At 40.0% G+C, this 22481-nt stretch overlaps 2 protein-coding genes across 2 annotated transcripts; both read left to right on the top strand.

The window, feature by feature from the left end:
• Positions 1 to 1318: 1318 nt before the first annotated feature.
• On the top strand, positions 1319 to 14941 carry usp3 (ubiquitin specific peptidase 3). The gene is made up of 15 exons (XM_040025783.1): positions 1319 to 1790; positions 2053 to 2113; positions 2617 to 2754; positions 2967 to 3050; positions 4823 to 4904; positions 5169 to 5248; positions 8035 to 8148; positions 8385 to 8498; positions 8707 to 8856; positions 9068 to 9174; positions 9427 to 9507; positions 9626 to 9744; positions 9871 to 9984; positions 13119 to 13186; positions 13762 to 14941. Exons 1-15 carry the CDS (start codon positions 1700 to 1702, stop codon positions 14228 to 14230), a joined length of 1872 nt encoding a protein of 623 aa, XP_039881717.1. The 5' UTR covers positions 1319 to 1699; the 3' UTR covers positions 14231 to 14941.
• A 111-nt stretch (positions 14942 to 15052) lies between these two features.
• On the top strand, positions 15053 to 20339 carry fbxl22 (F-box and leucine-rich repeat protein 22). Its single transcript, XM_040025784.1, has 2 exons — positions 15053 to 16998; positions 19959 to 20339. The coding sequence occupies exons 1-2, from the start codon at positions 16427 to 16429 to the stop codon at positions 20305 to 20307; spliced, it is 921 nt and encodes a 306-aa protein (XP_039881718.1). The 5' UTR covers positions 15053 to 16426; the 3' UTR covers positions 20308 to 20339.
• The last annotated feature ends 2142 nt before the right edge of the window (positions 20340 to 22481 follow it).

Genomic DNA, 22481 nt, shown 5'->3' with positions numbered 1-22481 from the left:
AGTAAGTGCTGTTTCAGCGTTGGAGGTGTGATCTGAGGACTTATTTAGAAATTATAAGCAGATGGCGGCTCACAAACCTTTATCCAGGAACCTCAAGTTATGCTGGCCATGTGGCCTACCCTGGCTCATAGGAGTATGTCTATGTGCATAAAACTCTTGTAGTACATCTCTGCTGATGATATAGAAAAAACTTAGTTTGAATCAGTTTAATCCTCCTCTTTCAGAAGGACCAAAATTAAGTGCAAAATTGTTTAAATGTGTGTTAGTGAATTAACAGGCCTTAAAGAAAAAGTATTTTAGCTATGTGTAGATTATATTAGAAACTATTCTCCAATATTCAAAAGGCACATGTTGCAGTTTCAGCTAATGTGGTCAGCGGATTAAGTCCCTAGTTACTGACTACTTTCTACATTTAAAGACACTGTGTAATAGGTTCATCTGTTAGTTGTTAATGGTAAAAGTTCACTTTTTTCATAGGTTACTTAATCAGTGATATGTAATTTTAACAGACCATGAAGCTTAACAGGTAGAAGTAGCATCTGTCCACGTTTACTCGGTTATTAAATGGTAACAAAATCATTAAGTAAATTTTTAGGTATGATTGAATAATAGTAATTTTTCATCAACATCCCAGTTGACCAGAATGATATCCACATAAAAAAAAAATCTTAAATATTGATAATCTTGTATCGTCGCGTTTTACAAAATTGATGTAAAGTGGTCGTGAGGCCCAAGAAACAAATTATTACATTTCCCTAATAATTTGGCAAACAATCTCTATCCTCAGATTTACTACAACTCAAATCCCAGCGATTAATTGCAGAGTTACGTGGTGACACTGTTAAAGTTTTTAAACGTTAAAGTCCCCTTTGTCACCTACAGGACAGCACACGATGCCGAAACACGAAAATAGACGTCATCATAAGCTCGCATGCGTGTTGGCGACCGAGGTTTAAACAAGGGAAACTTACTAATGACCTGCGACGAAAAACATAACAAAACAAAACGTTATAGATGACGTGGCAAAAATTGATGTTAATATTTGTGTAACTACTAAGAACATAACCTTTACTAGTGTTATAAGCTACTTATGCGTTTACATGCAATTTCAATATGAAAATAGCTGCTGTTTTGTTAAAAACTGGAGCAGCAAAATATCAGTAAACATGACAGAAAGAGCTGCTGTCCCAGAGTAAGGTCGATTTACAACGTGGCTTTGGCCAGCTTTAAGCAGCAGTTAAAAGGGGGGGGGGGGGGGACGAAAACGGAAGTGGTGGGAAAAATTCTCTGGTTAAGTTTTTAATCTTTGTCTGTGTGTGTGTGAGCCGGCAGACAGTACGTCACTTCCTCAAGTTATTTCCATTTGTTTGTGGAAAGCGCCAGCAGTTATCTGGTACCTCTTAACACCAAGGATAAGGTTACGATTTCATCTTACAGTATGTGCGGGTGGAAGCAGCGGCTCTTTTTATTTATGTAAACAGTTTTAATGTGAAATTATGGAAGCTATACAATAGCTGCATAACGCGTCGGCGTAAGCAAAAGCAGGAAAACGTGCGTTCGCCACCAGAAGTAGTAGATCTGCTAACGTTAGCTAGCTAGTTTTAGGTTAATTGGCTAACTATTGTTAGCTTCCCGGGTCCCGGTACCGTTGGTGTGTTAGTGCTGGTTATAACGTCGGTTCACTCACAATCGTGAGCTGATGGAGTGCCCTCATCTGAGCTCAAACATAAGCGGTGCCTTTGATTCTTCCAGGTTCCCTAACGGTACTCCGTCCTCCTGGTGTTGCAACGGTAAGAGGAGCGTTTTTCTGTCTTTCATTTTACTTCAGTAAAATTAATTTCGTTGTACATAAGCGTAGCTCGGTGCGCAGTATTTTTGGATGCCAACTTGTGAGCAGACTGCCATATTTCTGTCTGCTAGGTAAGCACTAGCCACGAGTCAACAGCAGATATCGCAAGGGCAAATCACAATTCGCCATATCTTTATGACTGTTGAGAGAATTATTCATTTACATATGCGAGTTCATTAAACGGAATCATCTTTTATGTTCAGTTTGCAGGTCTAATAAAAGTCCATGGATTTGCCTTACCTGTCTGATGGTTCATTGTGGACGGTGAGTTTGGGTTTTGTTTTGTCCGCTAAACCGCCCTCTTAGTAATTTTATTAAAGAAGCTATTGACTTTGGGACAAACAACTTCAATCATTCAGTCACTTAAGGACACACTAAATAAAGCGGTGTAGACTGCAGCCGGTGGTCACTGAGATGACTGTGAAAAACCCTCAGTTGTGATTTTAATATGATCGATCCTACTGGCCCTAGCCTGTGCTTATTCTGTTTAATAAAACGTAAAAAAATATTCTGCCAAACCTTTTTTTTTTTTTTTTAAACAAAAAAATGTGTTTCCAGAATTCAATTCACATTTGTAAGCTTTATAACACAACAAACACTTGTTAAACTTCTGGGACGGGAAAAAACACTTCTGATTTTAAAACATTCCCCTTGTGTAATTGCGTAAAACCTTTTAACTAAAAATAAATACATTTTTGAGCATAACTATTGAGTCATTTCAAGGAAATTCCAGATGTGTGTTTATAAAGCTGTCTCTTTCCTCATAGATATGTCAATGGGCATGCAAAGAAACACTTCGAAGAGAATCAAGTCCTTTGTGTTAGTCAAAGGAAGGGTGAGAAACATGAAAAAGAGAAAATCCATCATTCTGTTTGCATGGACTGCAGCAGCTACAGTGTGTTTTGGTAAGTGTTCTCTCTGACTACAGTCTGACTCATCTCTTACCAGTCAGTGGATTGTGTTGTCATTTAAAAAAGTAAAATAAAATGATTCAACTTTATTAAAATCTGTATTGATTGTTATAATTTCTTCCACATTTCTATGCTACCGGAGAAAGATGTAACAATATTAGTATATTTGTAATAATAATATTTTGTTGTTAATGTGTATTTAATAGTTACCGATGTGATGAATTTGTTGTGAACGACACCAAACTTGGGCAAGTGCAGAAGTTGCGGGAACATCTTCAGAGTTTAGAAAAGTAAGTATTAAACAATATGTTCCTCATTTTACTGTCATGGTTGCCTTTTACTGTTTAAAAAGGACAATTTGTTTTGATATCTCAAGAGTAGGGCTGCAATGATTCATCGAGTAGTTCGATTATAAAAAATTGTCAATGCAAATTCTTTGCTTCAATGGTTCATTTAACACACACACACACACCGTTGTGTTAAATGATGTAAATACGAGTTTATCACCTGCATTTGTCACGAAAAACAGAAATTCAAACATATTAAGGACCAGCATGTGAATAAAAAGTTTGACAACATTAAGCCCACACAGCTCCCAATTTTGAACAAAAACACAACAGCAGCAGTGATGATGATGCTGACATAATTAAACGTGTAGCCGGAGTTTGTATACAGAGGTGGAGCCACGCTGAGCTCAGAATGAGTGAAAGAAAACACAGGAACAGTGATCATAGGAACAGTGATCACCAATAAAATCCTTACTGGGAAACAGCTAGCAGGAGGTCGTCATCAAAGCACCTGATCAACAAACTCAGACGAACTTTGTAGCTCCTCCATCCACCGCCATTTGTTTTACACCGCGCAAAAATCTGCAGTAAACCTCCAGAAGTTGTATTAAAATCTGCAGATGAACTGTTAACTTAGTCTAACACCATGTTTAAATTATACAGCTTACTGAAGGCTGATGGCAGCTGTCCTATTTTACATTGAAGCGAAACCTGCAGCAAACAGGGATGAGTCTAAAGGGGGGGATGGAGTGTAGTAAACTATAATAATTTCAAGGCTTTTGTAACACTGTTCAGATTGAAATTGAAGTAATATAAAATATTGTATTAATTAAATAGCTTTTTTTAAACAATACAATGAAAAATGTACATGGGCCAGTACATTCTGAGTCATTGTCTTGGTGGTTGTTAAGCTGGACACTGAATTATTATCAGTATTAATTAATGTCTACAAAACGTCTGTTTCGACAACACTAAAACATCAACATAGGAAGAGCCTTCCAAGAATACAGTAAAGGTAAGTTTTTATGCCTTAGTTTAGTTTCAGAATCAGAATACTTTATTGATCCCTAGGCGATATTATTTTGGTTACAGTGCTCCAGTATAAACGGTAACAAAGACAATACACTAAGTAAGAAATAGACACAATATATACATGACTTATATACATATAAGTCACTATTGATAAATAGTGACTTATATACATATAAGTCACTATTGATAAATAGCTGAATAAGAGGAGAGCATTTGCAAAAAGGGTGTAGCTATTGCAGTATACAGTGTGTTAAGTGGATGAGTTGTACAGGGAGGTGGCCACAGGCAGGAATGATTTCCTGTGTCGTTCAGTGGTGCTTTTTGGTACTGTGTCTTTCACTGAACGTGCTCCTGTGACTGACCAGCATGTCATGCAGTGGGTGGGAGGTATTATCCAACATTGTCTTTATTTTGGACAAGTTTGCATATATATCTTGTTTTATTCAAGTTTGACCTTTGACTCTACTTGAGATTATTTCTATAGTTCTGCATTAAAGAAAATGTTTAGTTAAAAATGTAATTCAATATGGCATGTTTGTACAATCAGAGAGTTTAGTTTGTTTTTTCATTAGAGATTTTGTAAAACAGTTCAACATAAAAATATTTCAGTATCGATAGATTACTTGATTACTAAAATAATTGATGCCTGCATCCCTACTCCAAGAGTATGGTAGGCAAGTTAAGACATGCACCAAAGTAATCTGCTTTATCCGGGTGATGCAAGTAATCTTTTCTGCTTACAGTTCAGCACTAATGGGTGAGCGACAGAGGAAAAGGAAACTTCAGGACAGCCCAGCAGGAGATGGCAAGCTGTTAAAAGACAGTGTAAGTAATAGTTCAAGGCAAATGTTTGCTGCCTTGAAAAAAGAAGTAAAGATAGCAGCTACTTTAGAATCACACTCCCAGCACAAAAGACTGCACCCCTCCTTAAAACTTTTACAAGACTATTTTTTACACTGTGGTGCAGGGCTTCAATTAAATGAGTCACAGCGTCTTTATAGAGCTGTACGCCAACTGACTTTAAATGTTAGCTTACAGCAGAATTTTTCCATATGGCTTTAAACATGCACATATACTCGTCTCTCTTAGGATGGCGTGGCTCTAGGTGCTACAGGCCTGCGCAACCTTGGAAACACATGCTTCATGAATGCCATTCTGCAGTCCCTCAGGTAAGTGCACTGAGGACGAGGTATGTGGGTGGTGAACCGAGTCTGTGGCACGATTCAGTGGCTCTGCCCCTGTAGAGCCAGGGCCCCATGAGCAGTCATCCTTTATTAATATAGTCTGGGGCACAGTTAGGGGGATTACAGAGGCTGCTTGGAAACAAGACACAGTCAAAGACCAGGTTTCCCTGATAATACACATTTAGTCACAATGCTAAAGGATTAGAGCAGTGGGGTTCCACATTTACAGACAACGAAGCTAGTATTCTTGCAAAATATCTTTTTTTTTTTTTCATTTTCAATATATTGATTAGTAATTTGAACATCTAAAAAATGTCACGAATAAGCAAATTTGTTGCTTTGAATTTTATTTTGTCAGGTTGTCATCACCTGGCAACTTCTGCTGCCTCTTTAAAGTCAGTGAATAAATAATTAGATGTATTAAGACAGTTTCAGCTGTAGTTTTTTTCATTCATGGTTGCCAACAAACATGAAAACAAAGGTTAAAACCTTGTGTGGACCACAGTATGTGTTTTTCAGGTTTTCCACACTTACTCTTGCTTTAAAAGTCCAAAGGTTGGATGTATGTTAGGTTCCAGCATCATCACTTCAAATATGAAGTTAACTTTGTTTGAAAGCATGTACATACTAGAGATGGACCGATCCGATATTACGTATCGGTATCGGTCTGATACTGACGTAAATTACTGGATCGGATATCGGAGAGAAATAAAAAAATGTAATCCGATCCCATTAAATATCAAAAAAGCACCTCACAAAACTTGCGATATGGTGTAACTCGGCTCATAACCGTAGCACGTCGGAGCAGTGTGCTCACGTGATAGAGCGGCTGTGTGTATTTGTAGCCTGCTACCAAACCAGCATTTCATCTCTGAGGAAGTTATCCCAGAGAGAAGTAAAGCAAGTGTGTAAGTTCATCTCTGAATGTTTGTAAAGCATTCCCACGTTGAGCTTAACAACCGATTTATGGAGTGACTGCCTCTTCTCTCTCCCTCCCTCTCCTGCTCCTACTTCAATCATGAAACTGCTTAATGATCAGCTGATTGGCTTTTCTGTCAGCAGTCCATCTCTCTTGTTTGTTTATTGCCCACTTCGCGCCAGAAAGAGGAAACCAGCGGCTGAACAACAGCAGCATGTTTAAGCTTGATAAGCTGTTGTTAGAATTTATTTAATATAACTTTCTACACCAGGATCCTTTTCTAGCTGACGGCTGGTAACTGTGCAGGGGCGGATCTAGCAAAGTTTAGCCAGGGGGGCCGATAGGGCATGAACAGGGAAAAGGGGGCACAAAGACATACTTTTCTTTCTTATTCTCATTTAAAATGTCTAGCTTTTAATAAATAATTATCCGAATATTACACCCAAAGTTTTAATATGATGTAAAATGTATAGAAGTCCATTACTGTATATAGTAACTGTTAAGTCTAATATACCCTAGTAAGCTATAGTACTTTTTCCTTTGGGAAGGTACCATCTGTGCAGTCTGCAGTTCTGTTGAAGAAAGATGTTGAATCTATTTAATTATTCTTGAAAAATAATTCATTTCTGTGCATTTTTTTTCACACTGCATCAAATTAAAGTTGATTACGTCGATTAAGCATCATGAGGTGGACGGTAACTAACCCTATTAGTTAGGTTGCTTAATATTTCTGCTAAGTACTCTTTAAAATACCAGAATAGGGAGGATGGAGTAGGTTTAAGTTTATTAGATTGATCAGTATTCATGAACTTCATGAACTGAAATATTTTGGGTGCAGTGTATTCTTTACATACAGGTGTAACAGAATAGCTTTAGTGTTGTTGTTTATTTAAACTTGAGTTTGAACTTATACAAAATGCAGCAATATATTAAGAAAACAGTCTTATTGATTAAAAAACACACTATATCGGATTCATATCGGTATCAGCAGATATCCAAATTTATGATATCTGTATCGGTATCGGACATAAAGTGGTATCGTGCCATCTCTAGTACATACATTGTATGTAACTTTGAGCCACACCTCTTAATCAGTGAATTCAGACCCTTTAACATAGCTGTATAAAATCAAGCACCTATCCATGCACTCTTCCTTTACCAACATTTGTGAAAAACGTATCCAACTGTGTGGGAACCTTTAGAGAAGGAAGCTCGACTGTCTCGCAGAGCCCGACCTCAACCCTATTGAATAACTTTGGGATGAATTAGAGTTTAGATTGCGAGCCAGGCCCTCTTGTTAAACATTAGTGTCTAACCTCACAAAGGCTCTTCTGGATGAACAGGCAAAATTGTCAAAAGCCTGTTATACTGTATCTGCAAATAGATACAGAAGCTCCTGCAGATGTTGTCACCCAGTACGTTTGTGCATACACTATATTTGGAACTTGGATCCTCGATCCCTATAGTGAGGTGATCTGGTAGGTGTGTTATACTGGGGTATTTTTACTAGCATGTTTTGGGCCCACTTGTCTCCTCTGAGGAAAATGTGACTGCAGATCAATAGATAGACATTGTGAGTGATTGCCTTTTTATCCTACAGTGAAGCATTTCCATATTTTCAGGATAACGCTGCTTCAGTTCATGGGGCATACTGGGACATTGCTATTTCAACTAAAGGTTTAGAGACTTTTAGAATCAATGCGAAGGTGCTTTGAACCTGTTCTCCCAGCGTTTAATCGTCCAGCATTTTATTTTGACACTCTCCTGCTCTTTCCTTTAATTCGTGACCTGTCGGCTGTCTGCTGATGTTACGTTTGAGACGACTGATGGCAAAATTTTGTTTCTTTGACAGCAACATCGAGCAGTTCAGCTGCTATTTCAAGGAGTTGCCTGCTGTGGCTCTACGCAGTGGTAAGACGGCAGGAAGAAGGATGTACCACACCCGCAGCCAAGGGGACAACAGTGTGTAAGGTCCTCTTCTGAAGGAGGGACGATTTATGGGCAATAATTAACGTTAATTTCAGCAAGTAAAATTGGCAACATTGTTAGTTGTGAGTGGTTCTGTAAGGTATCCAGTTCTAATGTTTTTGCTGAAAAGGAAAAGATAGGTAGGCAAATGAAGAAGAAAAAATCAGGTATAATTTAAAAATCCAGAAAATTATTTCGGTTAAGTCTAAATTAAAGTTGCTTTATGTTGAACAGCTCTTTGGTGGAGGAATTCAGGAAAACTCTCTGTTCCCTATGGCAAGGGAACCAGACCGCCTTCAGTCCAGACTCCTTGTTTTATGCCATATGGAAAATCATGCCAAGTTTCAGGTACACCCAGATTGTAAAAACTGTTTTCTATAAGTTAAGCTGCTAATGCAGAGCAGGAAACTGTTTCCGTTTCACTTCTGTTGCTGTTCCGAAGTGTTACTGTTTTTAGTCACACTACTAACAAAGGTGCATTGTGTATCAAAAAACTGCAATAAACCATTGTGAGTCATTGCATGAATGCAATTTAAAGCTGTGTTTGTGTGTGCAGAGGTTATCAGCAGCAGGATGCCCATGAATTCATGCGTTACTTACTGGACCACCTCCACAGGGAGCTACAGTACAGCCGTAACGGGGCGTCTCATCCAGTCTCACCTCAGGATGGAGTCAGACTCTCTAGTACAGATGGCAAATGCTGCACGTGAGTCCTTCTAACCATACACTGATTTTGCTTTTGTTGTCTCAGCGGGATCCTGAATTTTTTTGCATATAGTTAATATTTCCTACTTTTTTCCAGTTAACACAGACTAGTTGTAACAATATACTATCGGCATGATCATGTTTAGCAGTAAGTCACTATAACTTGAATGTAAAAGCTACTGCATGTTTTTTTTTTTTTTTATTCTTTACAGAAATGGGACCGCCAGTGTTGTGACATCCATTTTTGGTGGTATACTTCAGAATGAAGTCAACTGCCTAATTTGTGGGACAGAATCTCAAAAGTTTGATCCATTTCTTGGTAAGACATAAACGAAACCACACACCGAGCTGCTTTTGTTGTCCCATACAGCAAAGTTCATGTGTCAGTGTTTGGCAAGATAACACAAAAATAAATTTGGGTTTCTGTAGCAAATCTTTTTATTGTTGCTCTACATCATAAAGCAAATAAATGAATGAAAACCCATTTATTATAGAGTTATAGAGTTAAACTTGATATAGCCTGATGGTGCGTGACATGTCATGTTTTTCCCCTTGTGTGCTTTTTACTCAGATCTGTCTTTGGACATTCCCAGTCAGTTCAGACAAAAGAGAAATAAGGACCAAGAGCCAGTGCCAACATGCACTCTACGTGGTAAGTTTCTTGTAGTCAAAAATGATCTTTTATAGGCCTAGTTTCAAAGTTTGTGACATTAAAATTCTTCAAAGCTTTTCAATTTTTTTTGTGTGTATTTGTTTTTGTTTTTTTTAAGACTGCTTACATAGCTTCACCGACCTGGAAGAGCTCGATGACACAGAGCTGTACTACTGCCATAAGTGTAAAAAGAGACAGAAATCAACCAAGAAGTTTTGGATCCAGAAGCTGCCAAAGGTCTTTTTTTTATATATATATATATATATATTTTAATATACACTTCACTGTATCTACTATGAAACTATAAAAACATATGTTTGCTTTGACTTCTTAAATAAATTGCACTTTTGTTTCTACTCATAGGTTTTGTGCCTGCACCTAAAACGGTTCCACTGGACTGCCTTTTTGAGAAACAAGGTGGATACCTATGTAGAATTTCCACTGAAAGGTCTGGACATGAGAGGCTACTTACTTGAGGTGAGCCCAACACTCACAGACTTTTTATTTTCTTTGTTTTTCCACAACAGCTACATTTAAGAGTCAGATCAAATGTTGATCTGCAGTTTAATCAGGAGAGCGTAAGATATGCTTTTAATGGCAGATAATACAAAGGCCAGAGTAGGTTGGTGAGAAAACACACCAGCTAAAATTCATAAAAACTGCAGTAAATGTTTGCAGAAATTTGCTAAAAAGCTCACAGTGCTGTATCAGTAAACACTTGTACAGCCAGTGATGATCGTCTTTTTCCATTTTTCTGCTCTTACGACAGAAAAACAAGTTCACAGAAATTACCATTGTGGAAATTTGTTGGTATCCAAGTCAGTGTGGTAGGAAAGATCAGAACAGGAACGTAGTTTACTTATGCTAGTTTGAATTTTTTGTAATGAAGCATTATAGTTTCGTTACTTAAAAAAAAAAAACATTTGAAAAAAGTAACACACATTCATCTAAATAAGATTTTATATCAACACAATGGTAAAAACACATTGTGGTTGTTGGCAGTGACACTGGTTGTGATTGGTTGATGAGGCTGGTGTCCTAAAATGTACACGAGTGCTCTGATTGATAATAAAGTATTAAAGAAATATGCTAAATTATTAACAGTAGTGCACAGACCTGGGTTGTTAAACTACCATCTGTAGCGAATGCATTTTTCATTATTGGATCAGTGGTTACCACCTGCATTTGTGACTTTCTGATAGATCTCCAGCTGGTTACGTAGGAGGTCCGTACTTGTGTTCACAACTTTGCAAGATGCTGTGATGGCTGATTCACACCTATGTCTGATTCGGGGACATGGAGTGTCTATTTCATTTCAGAGTGCAAACAGTTTTATACTGGGCATAAACTGCTTTTGATTAGATCTTTATGTAAGGTCTGGAATTCAGAGTACTTGTGACAAGTATAAATCTTGTTTGTCTGAATGCTCCAGAGCTTCAGGGGGTGCTATTCTACAGCAAATCGCTTTTCTGACCGCTGTGCAATAAGTATATCAGTTTTTTGTTATAATACGAGAGCTTCTCCTAACATACAACCACAATTCCTAAGTAGTTGGGACACTGTAAAATGCCAATGTCTCATAAATCCATATTTGATTCATAATTGAACATAGAAAACACATCCAGTGTTTAAACTGAGAAAATGCACCTTTTTAAGCAATATATAAGCTAATTTTATATATTTTATATACAGCAACACGTCTCAAAGGAGCAGAGACAGGGTTACATATAAAGTTTAGCAATGTTTTGCTGAAATACGCAAGGCCAACCTTGAAGTCATCTGGATGCTCTAAAACCCATATGTGCCTTTCAGTGTTGATGGTGTCTTTCCAAGGCCTATTTCAAGTTCCAGTCACTCGTGCACTCCCATACTGTCAAAAAGGATTTCAAATTTCGATTTGTCTGAACACAGACACTTTACCTCGGTCCATTTTAAATGAGCTTTGGCTCAGAGAAAACTGCAAGGTTTCTTGATCAAAGTCACATATGGCTGCTTCTCTGTATGATGGAGTTTTCCATGACAGAATCATGTCTGTTTTTAATGCATTGCTGACTGAGTGAAGATCACCACATCCAATATGGATTTTAAGCTTTGTCCCTTTGTCTCCAAATTCTGTGAATCCTTTCATTATTATGTACTGCAGATAAAGAGTTGTTACACATTTTTTTTTTTAGATGCCATTTTTTGTGGATTGGTGAACCTCTGTCTACTTCTGAGAAATTCTGTCACTCTAAGATGCTCTTTTTTTACCCAATCATCTGTTGCCAATTAACTGGATAAGCTGCTAATTGCTTCTCCGGCTGTTCTTTTAATGGGGCATTCGTGAATAAGCCAGAATTCAGGATTTTTGAGTTCCCATATGGAATTTGATGTGGAATGCCCACTCAGCTTTTATTTCTCATTAGGAAAGTCGGCAGAGCCCACCAACCCTGAGTTAGCAATCCAAGATGGAGTTGAACGTAAACAGTAGTAAAACTTTTTTTTCGTTTTTGTTTTTACATTATTTTGGAATTGGGTTTGTACTTTAAAATTATTAGCAAACATAAATCTTTAATGTTTGTGTGACTTTTTTTTTTCCAGTCCAAGAGCTCAGTTGCAGATCTGCTCCTTTTGCTCTGTCAACAGATAAAAATAGTCTTGTACATTGTTCTTCACACAGAAGGTCAAACAACACATGTACACAAATACAAGCAATGAGTGAGAGCTCGGGATGTTGGCAGCTAATTTGCTAAATAACAGGAAAAACTGGTCTAGTCAAAACGACAGAAAATCCTCGGAAAACATTAAAAAGTGAACAGAATTTAAACCATTGCAAACACACACTGAGTGAGATTGTTTTGGCTCTGTGAGTTCAGCAGTGCTAGCAGCAGTGACCTTCTTTTCTGGGAGCTTCCACATGAAGAAGGTGGTCACACCTGGCCTCGGCTGCTTGGCTCTAATCCAGTTTATTCCGGCGAAGCTGATATACAACTGCTTTGTTTTATTTTTTGTTTGTTTGTTTTTTTAAAACATCAAAATACTGCAAAACAGCCTTGTTACCATGGTTGTTACTTGCTTTAATCTGTTCAACTGCCATCGAAAGTGTGGTGAACTGGAAGTGGTCAGTGTCCCTGTATCCCAGCTCAACCAGTAAACTACCATTGTACATGAATAAAATAAGAAAAACAGGCTTAACTGACTCGTAATTCTGGTACTGACTAGATCAGGGGTGGGCATTCTCAGTCCACGAGGGCCGGTGTCCCTGCAGGTTTTAGATGTGTCCTCGAACCAACACAGCTGATTTAAATGGCTAAATTAGCTCCTCAACATGTCCTGAAGTTCTCCAGAGGCCTGGTAACGAACTAATCATGTGATTCAGGTGTGTTGACCCAAGGTGAGATCTAAAACCTGCAGGGACACCGGCCCTCATGGACTGAGATTGCCCACCCCTGGACTAGATAGTGCAGCAACGTTTAAACATGTAGTCCATTAATCGCGTACATCTCTACTCATAACTGAAGGAGTGTAAACTGTTTTGATTATTATCTGTCTGCCAGTTTGTGGCTTGTATCCACTTCCAGGTGTTAAGGGCATTTCCACAGCATTTTCCTTTTGCTCTGTTGTTTTTGCAGCCAGAGAAGTCATTACCAGGGAGCTGCCTGTATGACCTTGTTGCTGTCGTGGTGCATCATGGATCTGGGTGAGTAGTTTAACATTGTTGAGTCTGGCTTTCCTGATTTGTTAGATGGTGTAAAATGCGGTAATTACACAGCTTTCTTAGTCAAGAAGCATCCATGTTTAGAGGTCATGAATCAAAGCTATAATTAATAACTGATTTAACTTGATGACTAATTATTTCTTCTGGATAAAAGGGCCAGCTTGATCCATGTTTTGTTTTTGTTTTTTTTGTACAAGTGTATTTTTTGTGTTGTAGAAGAATAAGGAACTGAATCCTAACATGCAATCAAGACTGGGCTATGGATCTGTGCATTATTATCTGCCAGCTTTGAGTTACTGTATAGCCAGATCACATCCGCTTTGTGAAAGCTGCAGTTTAAAAATTCATGTAGCCGCTAAAAGGCATTAGGCTGCAAGTCCTTGAAAACACATTTAGATTCAAACAGAATCAAAGTGCTTTTGTCTTTGGCCTCTAGGTGGCAGTGTTGCACTGCTGCTATATTGTCGAGCTGAATTCTCCCCACTTGCTTCAGCAACGATAGATGAAGTCTTGCATGAAAGCAGGCAGCAGAATATGACGTGTGTTTGTGTTCACAGGGTTGGGTCGGGGCATTATACAGCGTACGGCAGCCATGAGGGTCACTGGTACCACTTCAACGACAGCACAGTGACTCTGACCAATGAGGATACAGTGAGGAAGGCCAAAGCCTACATCCTCTTCTACGTAGAGAGGACTGATCAGGTGCCCTCTGACACAAGCGCATCAAACAGCACAGCCACGAATAAGCCTGCCGTGGACGCTGCAGCTGTGGACAGTGTTTCTCCAGAAATAGTTTCTCAGGACACAGTCGTAGCCGATACGGTAGCTACAGATATGGATTTTGCGGACGCAGCATCGTCACACGGGGACGTCGCGGGCGAGAAAGAGGAGGTAGATGTGAACAAAGACATGGCTACACTGGCTGAGGGTGACACAGTATCAGTGAAAGCTGCAGCAGATGCAGATACCTCAGACAAGGCTGCAACAGAAGAATCTCACCAAGCTCTACAAACTGTTGCACAATAAATAATTCTTTGAGATTTCACTGCCTCAGACCAGCTCGTGACTTTTGTTTCGACTTCACCTCAATCACATTTGTCACCGTGCTTGATTATAATTTTCACATAACATTCACATTTTCACTCTTGTGTTATGATTTGTTTGAAAGCGTCATGTTTTAACTTGCTGCTTAATTTGTTTAGTGGGACTTTTTGCATGTTTTCTCTCGATGATGTGCCCTCATACCGAGGTAGACTTCTCCATATCCAATAGATTCCAAAGGTGATCGTTTAAAGTTTAACGTAATGAAGCTTTAGCCTTGGAAAACCTCAGTTGGTCCAATGTTTAGCCTAGACTGAAGAGATTCATTGTCAAGAACACTGTGTAATATTTGGCATTTCTATTGTTTTTAAAGTTTCAGATGTCATATTTTTCACCTTAAGAGCCCAGTAGTTCTGTTTTCCAGTCATTAGAGGATATTTTAAGATTTAGAATGCAATGCATTTGACTGACTGGTGCTCATTAGGGCTTTAGAAAGTTGTTTTAACTTCTTGACCAGAACCAATGTAAAAAGAAGTGATCATTCTCAAAAAGTTTGCCTGTACTGATGCTGGAGTATCATGTAACATTTTATGTTGATTCGAAATGGCCATACACGGGGACCTGAAGTGAAATTCTCTTCAAATGTGTACCAGGCAACATGAACATGACAGAATACAATGGAGAACATTTTATTAAGATGTTTGTGTTGGGCTGTTTTTATCATCGACGGCAACCGGCCAGTAAAAGGCAAACAGGACGCCACGGTTCACGTTAGGTGGTGGTTACTGCACTGTCACAAGGAAAGATGGTAAGACCAAAACTAATAAAGTGAAGTTCCAAGTTAAGATTTTGCAGGAGTGAATATTGAAGAAAAACATGTATGGAAATCTGTTCATTAGTCAGGAGTAGGGATATTAACCTAGCGAGCAGCTCTGGAGGAATTAAAGAACTGCATCACTAATGTTTCTACACTAGCCTCTATTTTTAAGCTTATACTGCGAATCTATTTTCTAAACAGGTTCATGTACTTTATACAAATTAAACGTCATCAAACTATTTATTGATAGGAACAGTCAGTTAGGAACAGTTTTTTTCCTTTTGTGTGTGTGTTTACAGTAGACACATGCATACTAAAATATATTTCATGTGTATTTCCAGTATACAACTGTCTCAACACCCTTATTATGCCTTGTAATGATTAACTGGCTTTGATATGACCCAAGTAGGACTTCTAAAATGAGAGCCTTTCTGTTGTCTTCCCCACACAAACACACACACACTCGCAGAGTCACCCTCCCCCCGGCACACGTGCCACCCAGTGAGCCGTCTCACTCTGGCAGGAACAGGCACTCCTGTATGCTGAGGAGCAGCTGCTCTTCATCGCCTGCACACAGGTGGCTGCGGTTTGTTATTCTGTCCCCATCAGTGATACAAGTGCCCCCCTTGTTTTGTTGTTTCACATTTTTTGATTATATCACAAATGTGGAAAAAAACAACGTTGGAGATCTTGTAAGGGGCGTCGTGACACGGTGACGCAGAGTACAGAATGTGATCCGCCTTCCAGCAGTGGAATTTCCCAGTGTCCTGCTTTTTTATAGAGATCGTCGATAAAGAGTGACGTAGATAAAGCTGGCAAGGAAGTGTGGAGTGATGACATGGGCTGAATGGTATTTTGCATTTTGCCAACTCTGTACGTCCTCTGCGAGCCAACTGAACAAACACACTCTGAGTTGTAGTACTGTCTGTTCCTTGAGGCAAAGTCCTGCGTAACACGGCTCGTGACTTTCACTCACATGAAGCGTTTTCCACGTTATGTGGCTCTCTGATGGTCTTGATCACAATGCAGGGAATGCAGATCCCTTTAAGTACGTTAAATACAGACATTTCGCAAAGAATCATTTAATGTAAAAATTTGACACTGATATATCATCCCATTATTTTTCACTACCTCTGTTTTTAAAAGTATCACAGAATTTTTTCATAATTCTTAAGGTGTTTTAGGTTTGTTTTTTTCCCTCCAACTTGACCCCTAACCGTAGTTGTTGCACGGGTGTTTCTGCACTACCCAGTGAAGGCGTTTCTCTTTTTTTATGTCTCTTAGTGTGTATCTGAGAACTAGGCCAGGACAGTGTAAACATCTGGCTGAATCCAGCACTTGCTGCCTGTTGAGAGCCATGACAGATGGAAAGGGAGCGTATGGCTCAAACACTTCCATCTTTGACTGCACAGCAGTTGTCTTCCCAAAATAGCCCGTGCTCTACGGCCTTATATGTGCAGGCCTGTGTGGTGTGCCTGAGGGGGCATCATGTATCTAGGCCACACAATACGGGCTGTGGGCTCATTGTTGCTGCTTACCAGCAGGCCTATCACTGCCCCAGGGACAAAGCCTATCTCTATGTCTCAGGACAACACACCATGCATCTCATTCAGCTCAACCGTGAGTGTCTCCTTCACCTTTTCTCCTTCCTGGACAAGGACAGCCGGAGGAGTTTGTCCCTCACCTGTCATCAGCTGCGTGAGGTCTTCCTGGACCCCTGTCTCTGGAATCTACTCCACTTCAGCTCCCCTTGTCAGCTCAGGAAGGACAACTTTGTGCTGGGACCCTCGTTGCGTTACTTAACTATTAGTTGGTACTCCAGCATGGTCCTGCAAGTGTGCAACATCGAGGACTGGTTGAAGAGCTCGTTTCAGAAGAACATCTGCAGTAAACACGAAAGCCTGGTCAGCACGTTCCTGGCCCATGTCTGCTATATGTGAGTGTTTGTGTGTGGCTCTACCCTGCTGTGTTGTTGTGTGATCAGAATGACAGCTGACAAAGAGGAGAGAGGACACTGTAATATCCTGCAATAATACCTCAAGCACTGACTTTTAAACACCTTAAAAGTAGAGTAGAATTAACATGACATTGGCACAGCTTGTGTTCATCTTGACACTGGCACAAGAACAAATTGCGTCTCTCTTTATGTGTCTTGAGGATGCTCACACAATTTGGGGGAGGGGATGTTGCTTTCAGGGTCATTTACACCCACATCAGGGAACCAAATGGTTTTCATTTAAAGGCACGTCGCTCAGTCTAACTGCCATGTTTAGCTGCAGGCAGCATGGAACATGATCATTAGAAACAGATGGCGTATCCGCAACTGGCTGTGGAGACAGAAAAATGACACATCTGTGGGACAAAAGACTGATTCTATTAACTAACATAACTGTGGTCACATATCAAAATATATTTAATGAATGACGTGACAGTTGGACTTGATAGGTCGCTGAAAAGTAGCCGTTTTGGCTTTTGGCCTTGTGTGCGTGGCCGGGTCCAGGCAGGAATCGTCCCGGAGAGGCGTAATGAGGTCTCTGGATAATTTCTTCAAGGCAGCCAGTAATAACAGTCGATGTGAGGGAGCTTGGCCACCACAGCTGGCCGGGACAAGAGGAAGGGAAAGGGGGAAAGGGGCAGTCTCAGTGGCGTGTGTACAACCCTGTGAGGACTTCCTGTATTGTGAAATTTGAGATTTGTGATGTGAGAGCTGTGAGATGAGTCAGAGTTTAGAACCACCCACTTCGTCTGAGGCTTGCATCTCTGTGTCCTTAAGGCACACTCTCTGCATACTGATAAACCCTCCCAAATTGTCAGAAGAAAGGAAGCGCACGTGACAAAGTGGGAGGGAACACAGAGGCTGTGGGGGTGATAAAGAGTGACTTGGCTCCAGACCCTCCCAGTCAGCTGCATAGTGGAGATTTATGCAGGCAGGTGGAGCCTACAATTGGCTCTTTGTTGCCGTCAGAGGAATGAACATGTGCTCTGTCTGTGCCTGCCTCTTCCTGGATAAGACTCCACGCAAACTCTGACGCCAACCTCGTGTCTATAGTCTCTTTTTTTATCTACATGGAAAAAACTATAAAACATAGCATGTCTTTGGGCCTCTTTTGCAGTGTACTTTCAGTGTAATACTCTGCAGAGCCAGAAAACTACAGTAAATCAATTTTCTTAAGGTCACAGTATTAGAATTATACAAGATTAATTAACATGCCTGATTTGCAGTATAGTGTGGGCTGCACAGTGGGTGGCACAAGAAGCTTTGGCATGAGACTGGTTAAACATTTCTGAGTAGTTTTACTCCGATCTTTACTGTGCACCATTTGGATAAACCGATGCTTTCTCTTATATAACGAGAGCATGCGTGACTTTTGCTTATGAAGTGCTTAAGAGATTTAACTGACAGCTGCTTTGGAAAATATTTACAACTAAATCTAGAAAATAGAAGGTTCCAGCAATGTTTTAGGCTTTTTTTGACGCAAACCTTTCCCCTCAAACGACTGAAGGACACGAACAGTAAATGTACACTACGTCTCAGTTCCTCTTAGAGCTCACTGGATAATTTGACCAGACAAATTAACCGTTAGGAAACCAAACGGCTCATTACAGGCATGATTACAGGTTGGTGGTGTGGTGTTCTGCTTGTGCTCAACATAGACCAGTCTGCTCTTGCTGCTGTTTCTTTCAATGGGAACTACATCATGTCTCAAACATAAATTAAAGGCATAAAAAAAATTCTGAACATTTTAGGCACACACTGCTAGGTGGAAGCACTTATATTTGCCCTCGCTACTTTGAAAAGATCAAGGTTTTTGCTTTTCTTTCATTTTCATTCAGCTGCTACGTTCCTACAGTTGGCGAACATATGAAATATTATGGGAATGAATTTGAAAACTAGCTTACAGACGGAACAAACAAAGAAACCCATTAAAAAGAAATTATTTTCCACTTAAAAAAAACAAGGTGCTATGAGGCGGTGCTTTAATGCGCCAACAACTAAATGCCTGTATGTATGTAAGTGCACATATTCTATGTGTGTGTGCAAGACAGATTCAGATAAGTGGGTATGTACATATTGGAACAACACACAAAAGAGTCTGCGCACAGTGGAAGTTCCATGAGAGGGCGGATTATGTAATGGGTTTAAAAAAATACTACTCCTCTTATCTCTTGCTTCTATCCACTTCCTATCCTATGTCATTAAAAAAAAAAAAACGAGTCTCTAAATGGAACTGTTTCTTTTTAGTGCACTGCCCGACTTCCTCAATATTTTGTTAATGTCAATAGCGTCCGATCACATGCTCTGCTGAAGTCTCACTCTGAGCCCATGCAACAATGCAGCAGGGCACATGGATCGACTGCATGCTCAGAGGTTACTGGGGCACTGCCCTCAACACTCGCAGGCAGCTGGAATATGTCGGGCTCACATGTGGTGAAGTGGTAAGATTATGTAAGTCTTTATGTAATCTGCATCTGTCAACATGAATGACACTCACTATCCCTTGCCATCCCGGTGCCTGTCTACCAGCTCTGGCCTGCCGCTAGGTTGCAGTGCACTGAATGACAATCCAGCAGTGCATGCATTTCACAGAAACACTTGACATTTTGTTTTCAGAAGCGGTTTTCGAATTAAAATTGTTGTCGGCTCTTTTTTCTTCACTTACTCACAAAAGCTTTTTAAAGAAAGGAAACACACATGGCCCGGTGGGACTCGGTGTACACAGAAGGTCTAGGTATTTAACAGCTCTGTCATTAAACACATCATGCGTCCATCTCGCAGTATATATATCCCAAGGCATTATGAGTAAAGATGACACAGTACAGGTTTTGTACTCTATGTGTGAAAAGTGAAAACCTGCCTCAGTTAAGCGACATGTCTTACGGATGTCTCTACCACAGGTGCCCCAACTTGCTGTCGCTAACCATGTCTGGCTGTGGACACATCACTGACCGGGATGTGATTTCTGTGCTGCAGTGCTGCAGGAAGCTACGCTACCTCCACCTAGAGAACTGCGTCCGCATTACTGACTGCAGCCTGGAGGGCGTGGTGGCTAACGGAGATAATCTGGAGGAGGTGAAGGTGGATTTTTGTAGGAATATCACTCAGGCAGGGCTGCAGCACTGTAAGGAGATGAAGCCAGCCCTTCAACTGACTGCTGAGAGGAGCGCTGACTTGATCCCCGACAGCAAGCCTGAGGAGAGGGTACCAATCAGGAGGACACTGCAGAAGGTCCTGCAGAATTCCTGATGGTAGCGGCTCACACCCACACTAACTGGGACCATAAAAGAGCATTCCTGTAACTTACTGTGTAATGACTCTACTGTGATGTTTTGTATGATTTGTATTTAATTTCACTTCGTTATACCTTTTATATGACACACATTAAATATAAATTTCTTTTAAATCTTGAAGAAATAGTTTGACATTTTTGGAAAAACGTGTAGTAAAGATGAAGATGCCACCAGGAGCTACACAAACTAGAAACAGGAGGGAGCAGATCGATTCTATCAAAAGGTTAAAAAAAGACATTTAGCAACTGCAGAAACACAAACTGTTTTCACACCGCAGCCCTGAACTTTTGTTGATTTTGAGAATGTGACAACACAAATGGATAGACATAGCTGGACTAGACACAAAACAATCTTTGACCTGCCAGCTCGCTTGTACAAAGTCTGTGCAGCGTTCGATTGGGTCAGTCTGTGCCCGTGTGAGAGCAGCTGCAGGTATCAGTCCCGTGTATCCATGGCCTTTGCTCTGCTCTCTGCACTCTGCTCTCTCTATCCAGATAGTTCACCTGCCAAACATGCTAAACCAAACACAGTAGTGTCTGAGGCAATCTCAAGCTATGTCCCAAGTTGTTTTCCTGACATTGTCCAGAGTTCCCATGTGCCAAATAATGACAAAATGACAAAATTTGAGTTTGCATAAGGGGTCACGTGACCTGTCTCTTGGCCAGGACTAGTTGACAGGCAACAAATGGAAACTTCAGGAAGTTTCTTCTTCCAGCAAAGTAGCTGCTGTCACACTGAATGACAGATCTTCTTTTGCCTTGTCTTATTTCCAGCACAGGCATAGGAGTGTTATCAATCATCTCTGTGTATCTCCAAATGATTGAATAGTCATTTTCCCTAAATGTCAAACTATTCCTTTAATAGCATTTGATGGTTTGATTACATTTTTTACAACCACTCCAGCATTAAAAAGTAAAATACATAAAAAAAAAAACCCTCAAACACGTGTGTGGTCGTGATCTCCATCCAGAGAGGAAGGATTCTCCCAAGGAAAAATGCCTTAAGCCTGAGTTGTCATCTTACGTAATAGTGACAAAATTAGGCTGAACAGGCGTGTCTGTAAATACAATGTGACAGATTTATGACAGGTGACTGCGGCAGCAGAGTACTCCTTAATCGCTAGTTTCCGACACCCAGTTTTCCAATTTTTAATTAACTGAAGCAGTTCAAGTCGAGTGAATTTGATATGATACAAAGATAAGATGTAAACCTCCAAAGCTTAAGCAATTAAACATCATCATCCAAAATCATGTGAACTTCACAGAAAATTGGCTTTTTTGGAGATTAGGAACTTGTTAAACACACAGCTTTTGTACTGAAAATTAAGCCTTGAAAGGCGATGCAGGCACCCCAAATTTTCTGATTTCTTGCAAGCCATCAGTCTATACCTAGATGGTTTGGTAACAAACTGTTATTACACTAATTGATGCATTATTACGATAATACTGTACTGTAGGAAAGCAGAAAATGGTGAGAAAAAGGCAGGCAACAAAAGGAAGACAGACTGGTTAATCGAGAGTTTCATGTTACAGAAAGACTGTGACTCAAAACACAGAAAGAAAAGAACTAGATGGTAAGCTCCAACAGGTGAAAGACCTGAACTTAAACCCTATCAGGCTGGTTTGGGATTAACTGAATGGGCAGAAGAGTGAAAGAAAAACACTTGTGGGAACATCTGCAACAGTTTTGAGGGGGAAGAAAAAACTTTCCACGTAGTGTTTTATTTCTATAGTCATAAGTCATAAGGCTGAGTGAGTGCAAATATTGAATGTTATTTATGAGACACACAGATTATGGGGGATTATGCTAAATTAAAGAGTGTATATGTATATTTGTATAAATGAGTTTGACAAGAACATCTGAAAAGCACACAACTCACTACTTGTCCTTATCTAATTATTCCTATTTTCTTTTTGTTTGGCCATGCAAAACTGATTAAGCAGTGTAATGTGGTCCATGTGGTTTGGACTACAACGGTGGCTCTCAGACCACAGAATCCTGGACTCAGTGCAGCTGGGACCTTGGACGACCAGGTGGAAAATACAGAGTGAAACTAATAAGACTATTCCTCCAAGTACAATGCAGCACATGTCAGTAATACCACAAACTCCAGAATGACCACAGAGTGAA

This window comes from Simochromis diagramma, unplaced genomic scaffold (genome assembly GCF_900408965.1).
Source record: "Simochromis diagramma unplaced genomic scaffold, fSimDia1.1 OVJJ01000293.1, whole genome shotgun sequence".
In the NCBI taxonomy this organism is placed as follows: domain Eukaryota; kingdom Metazoa; phylum Chordata; class Actinopteri; order Cichliformes; family Cichlidae; genus Simochromis; species Simochromis diagramma.
Note: the sequence above shows the minus strand (reverse complement) of the source record. Positions and strands in the feature narration are given on the sequence as shown.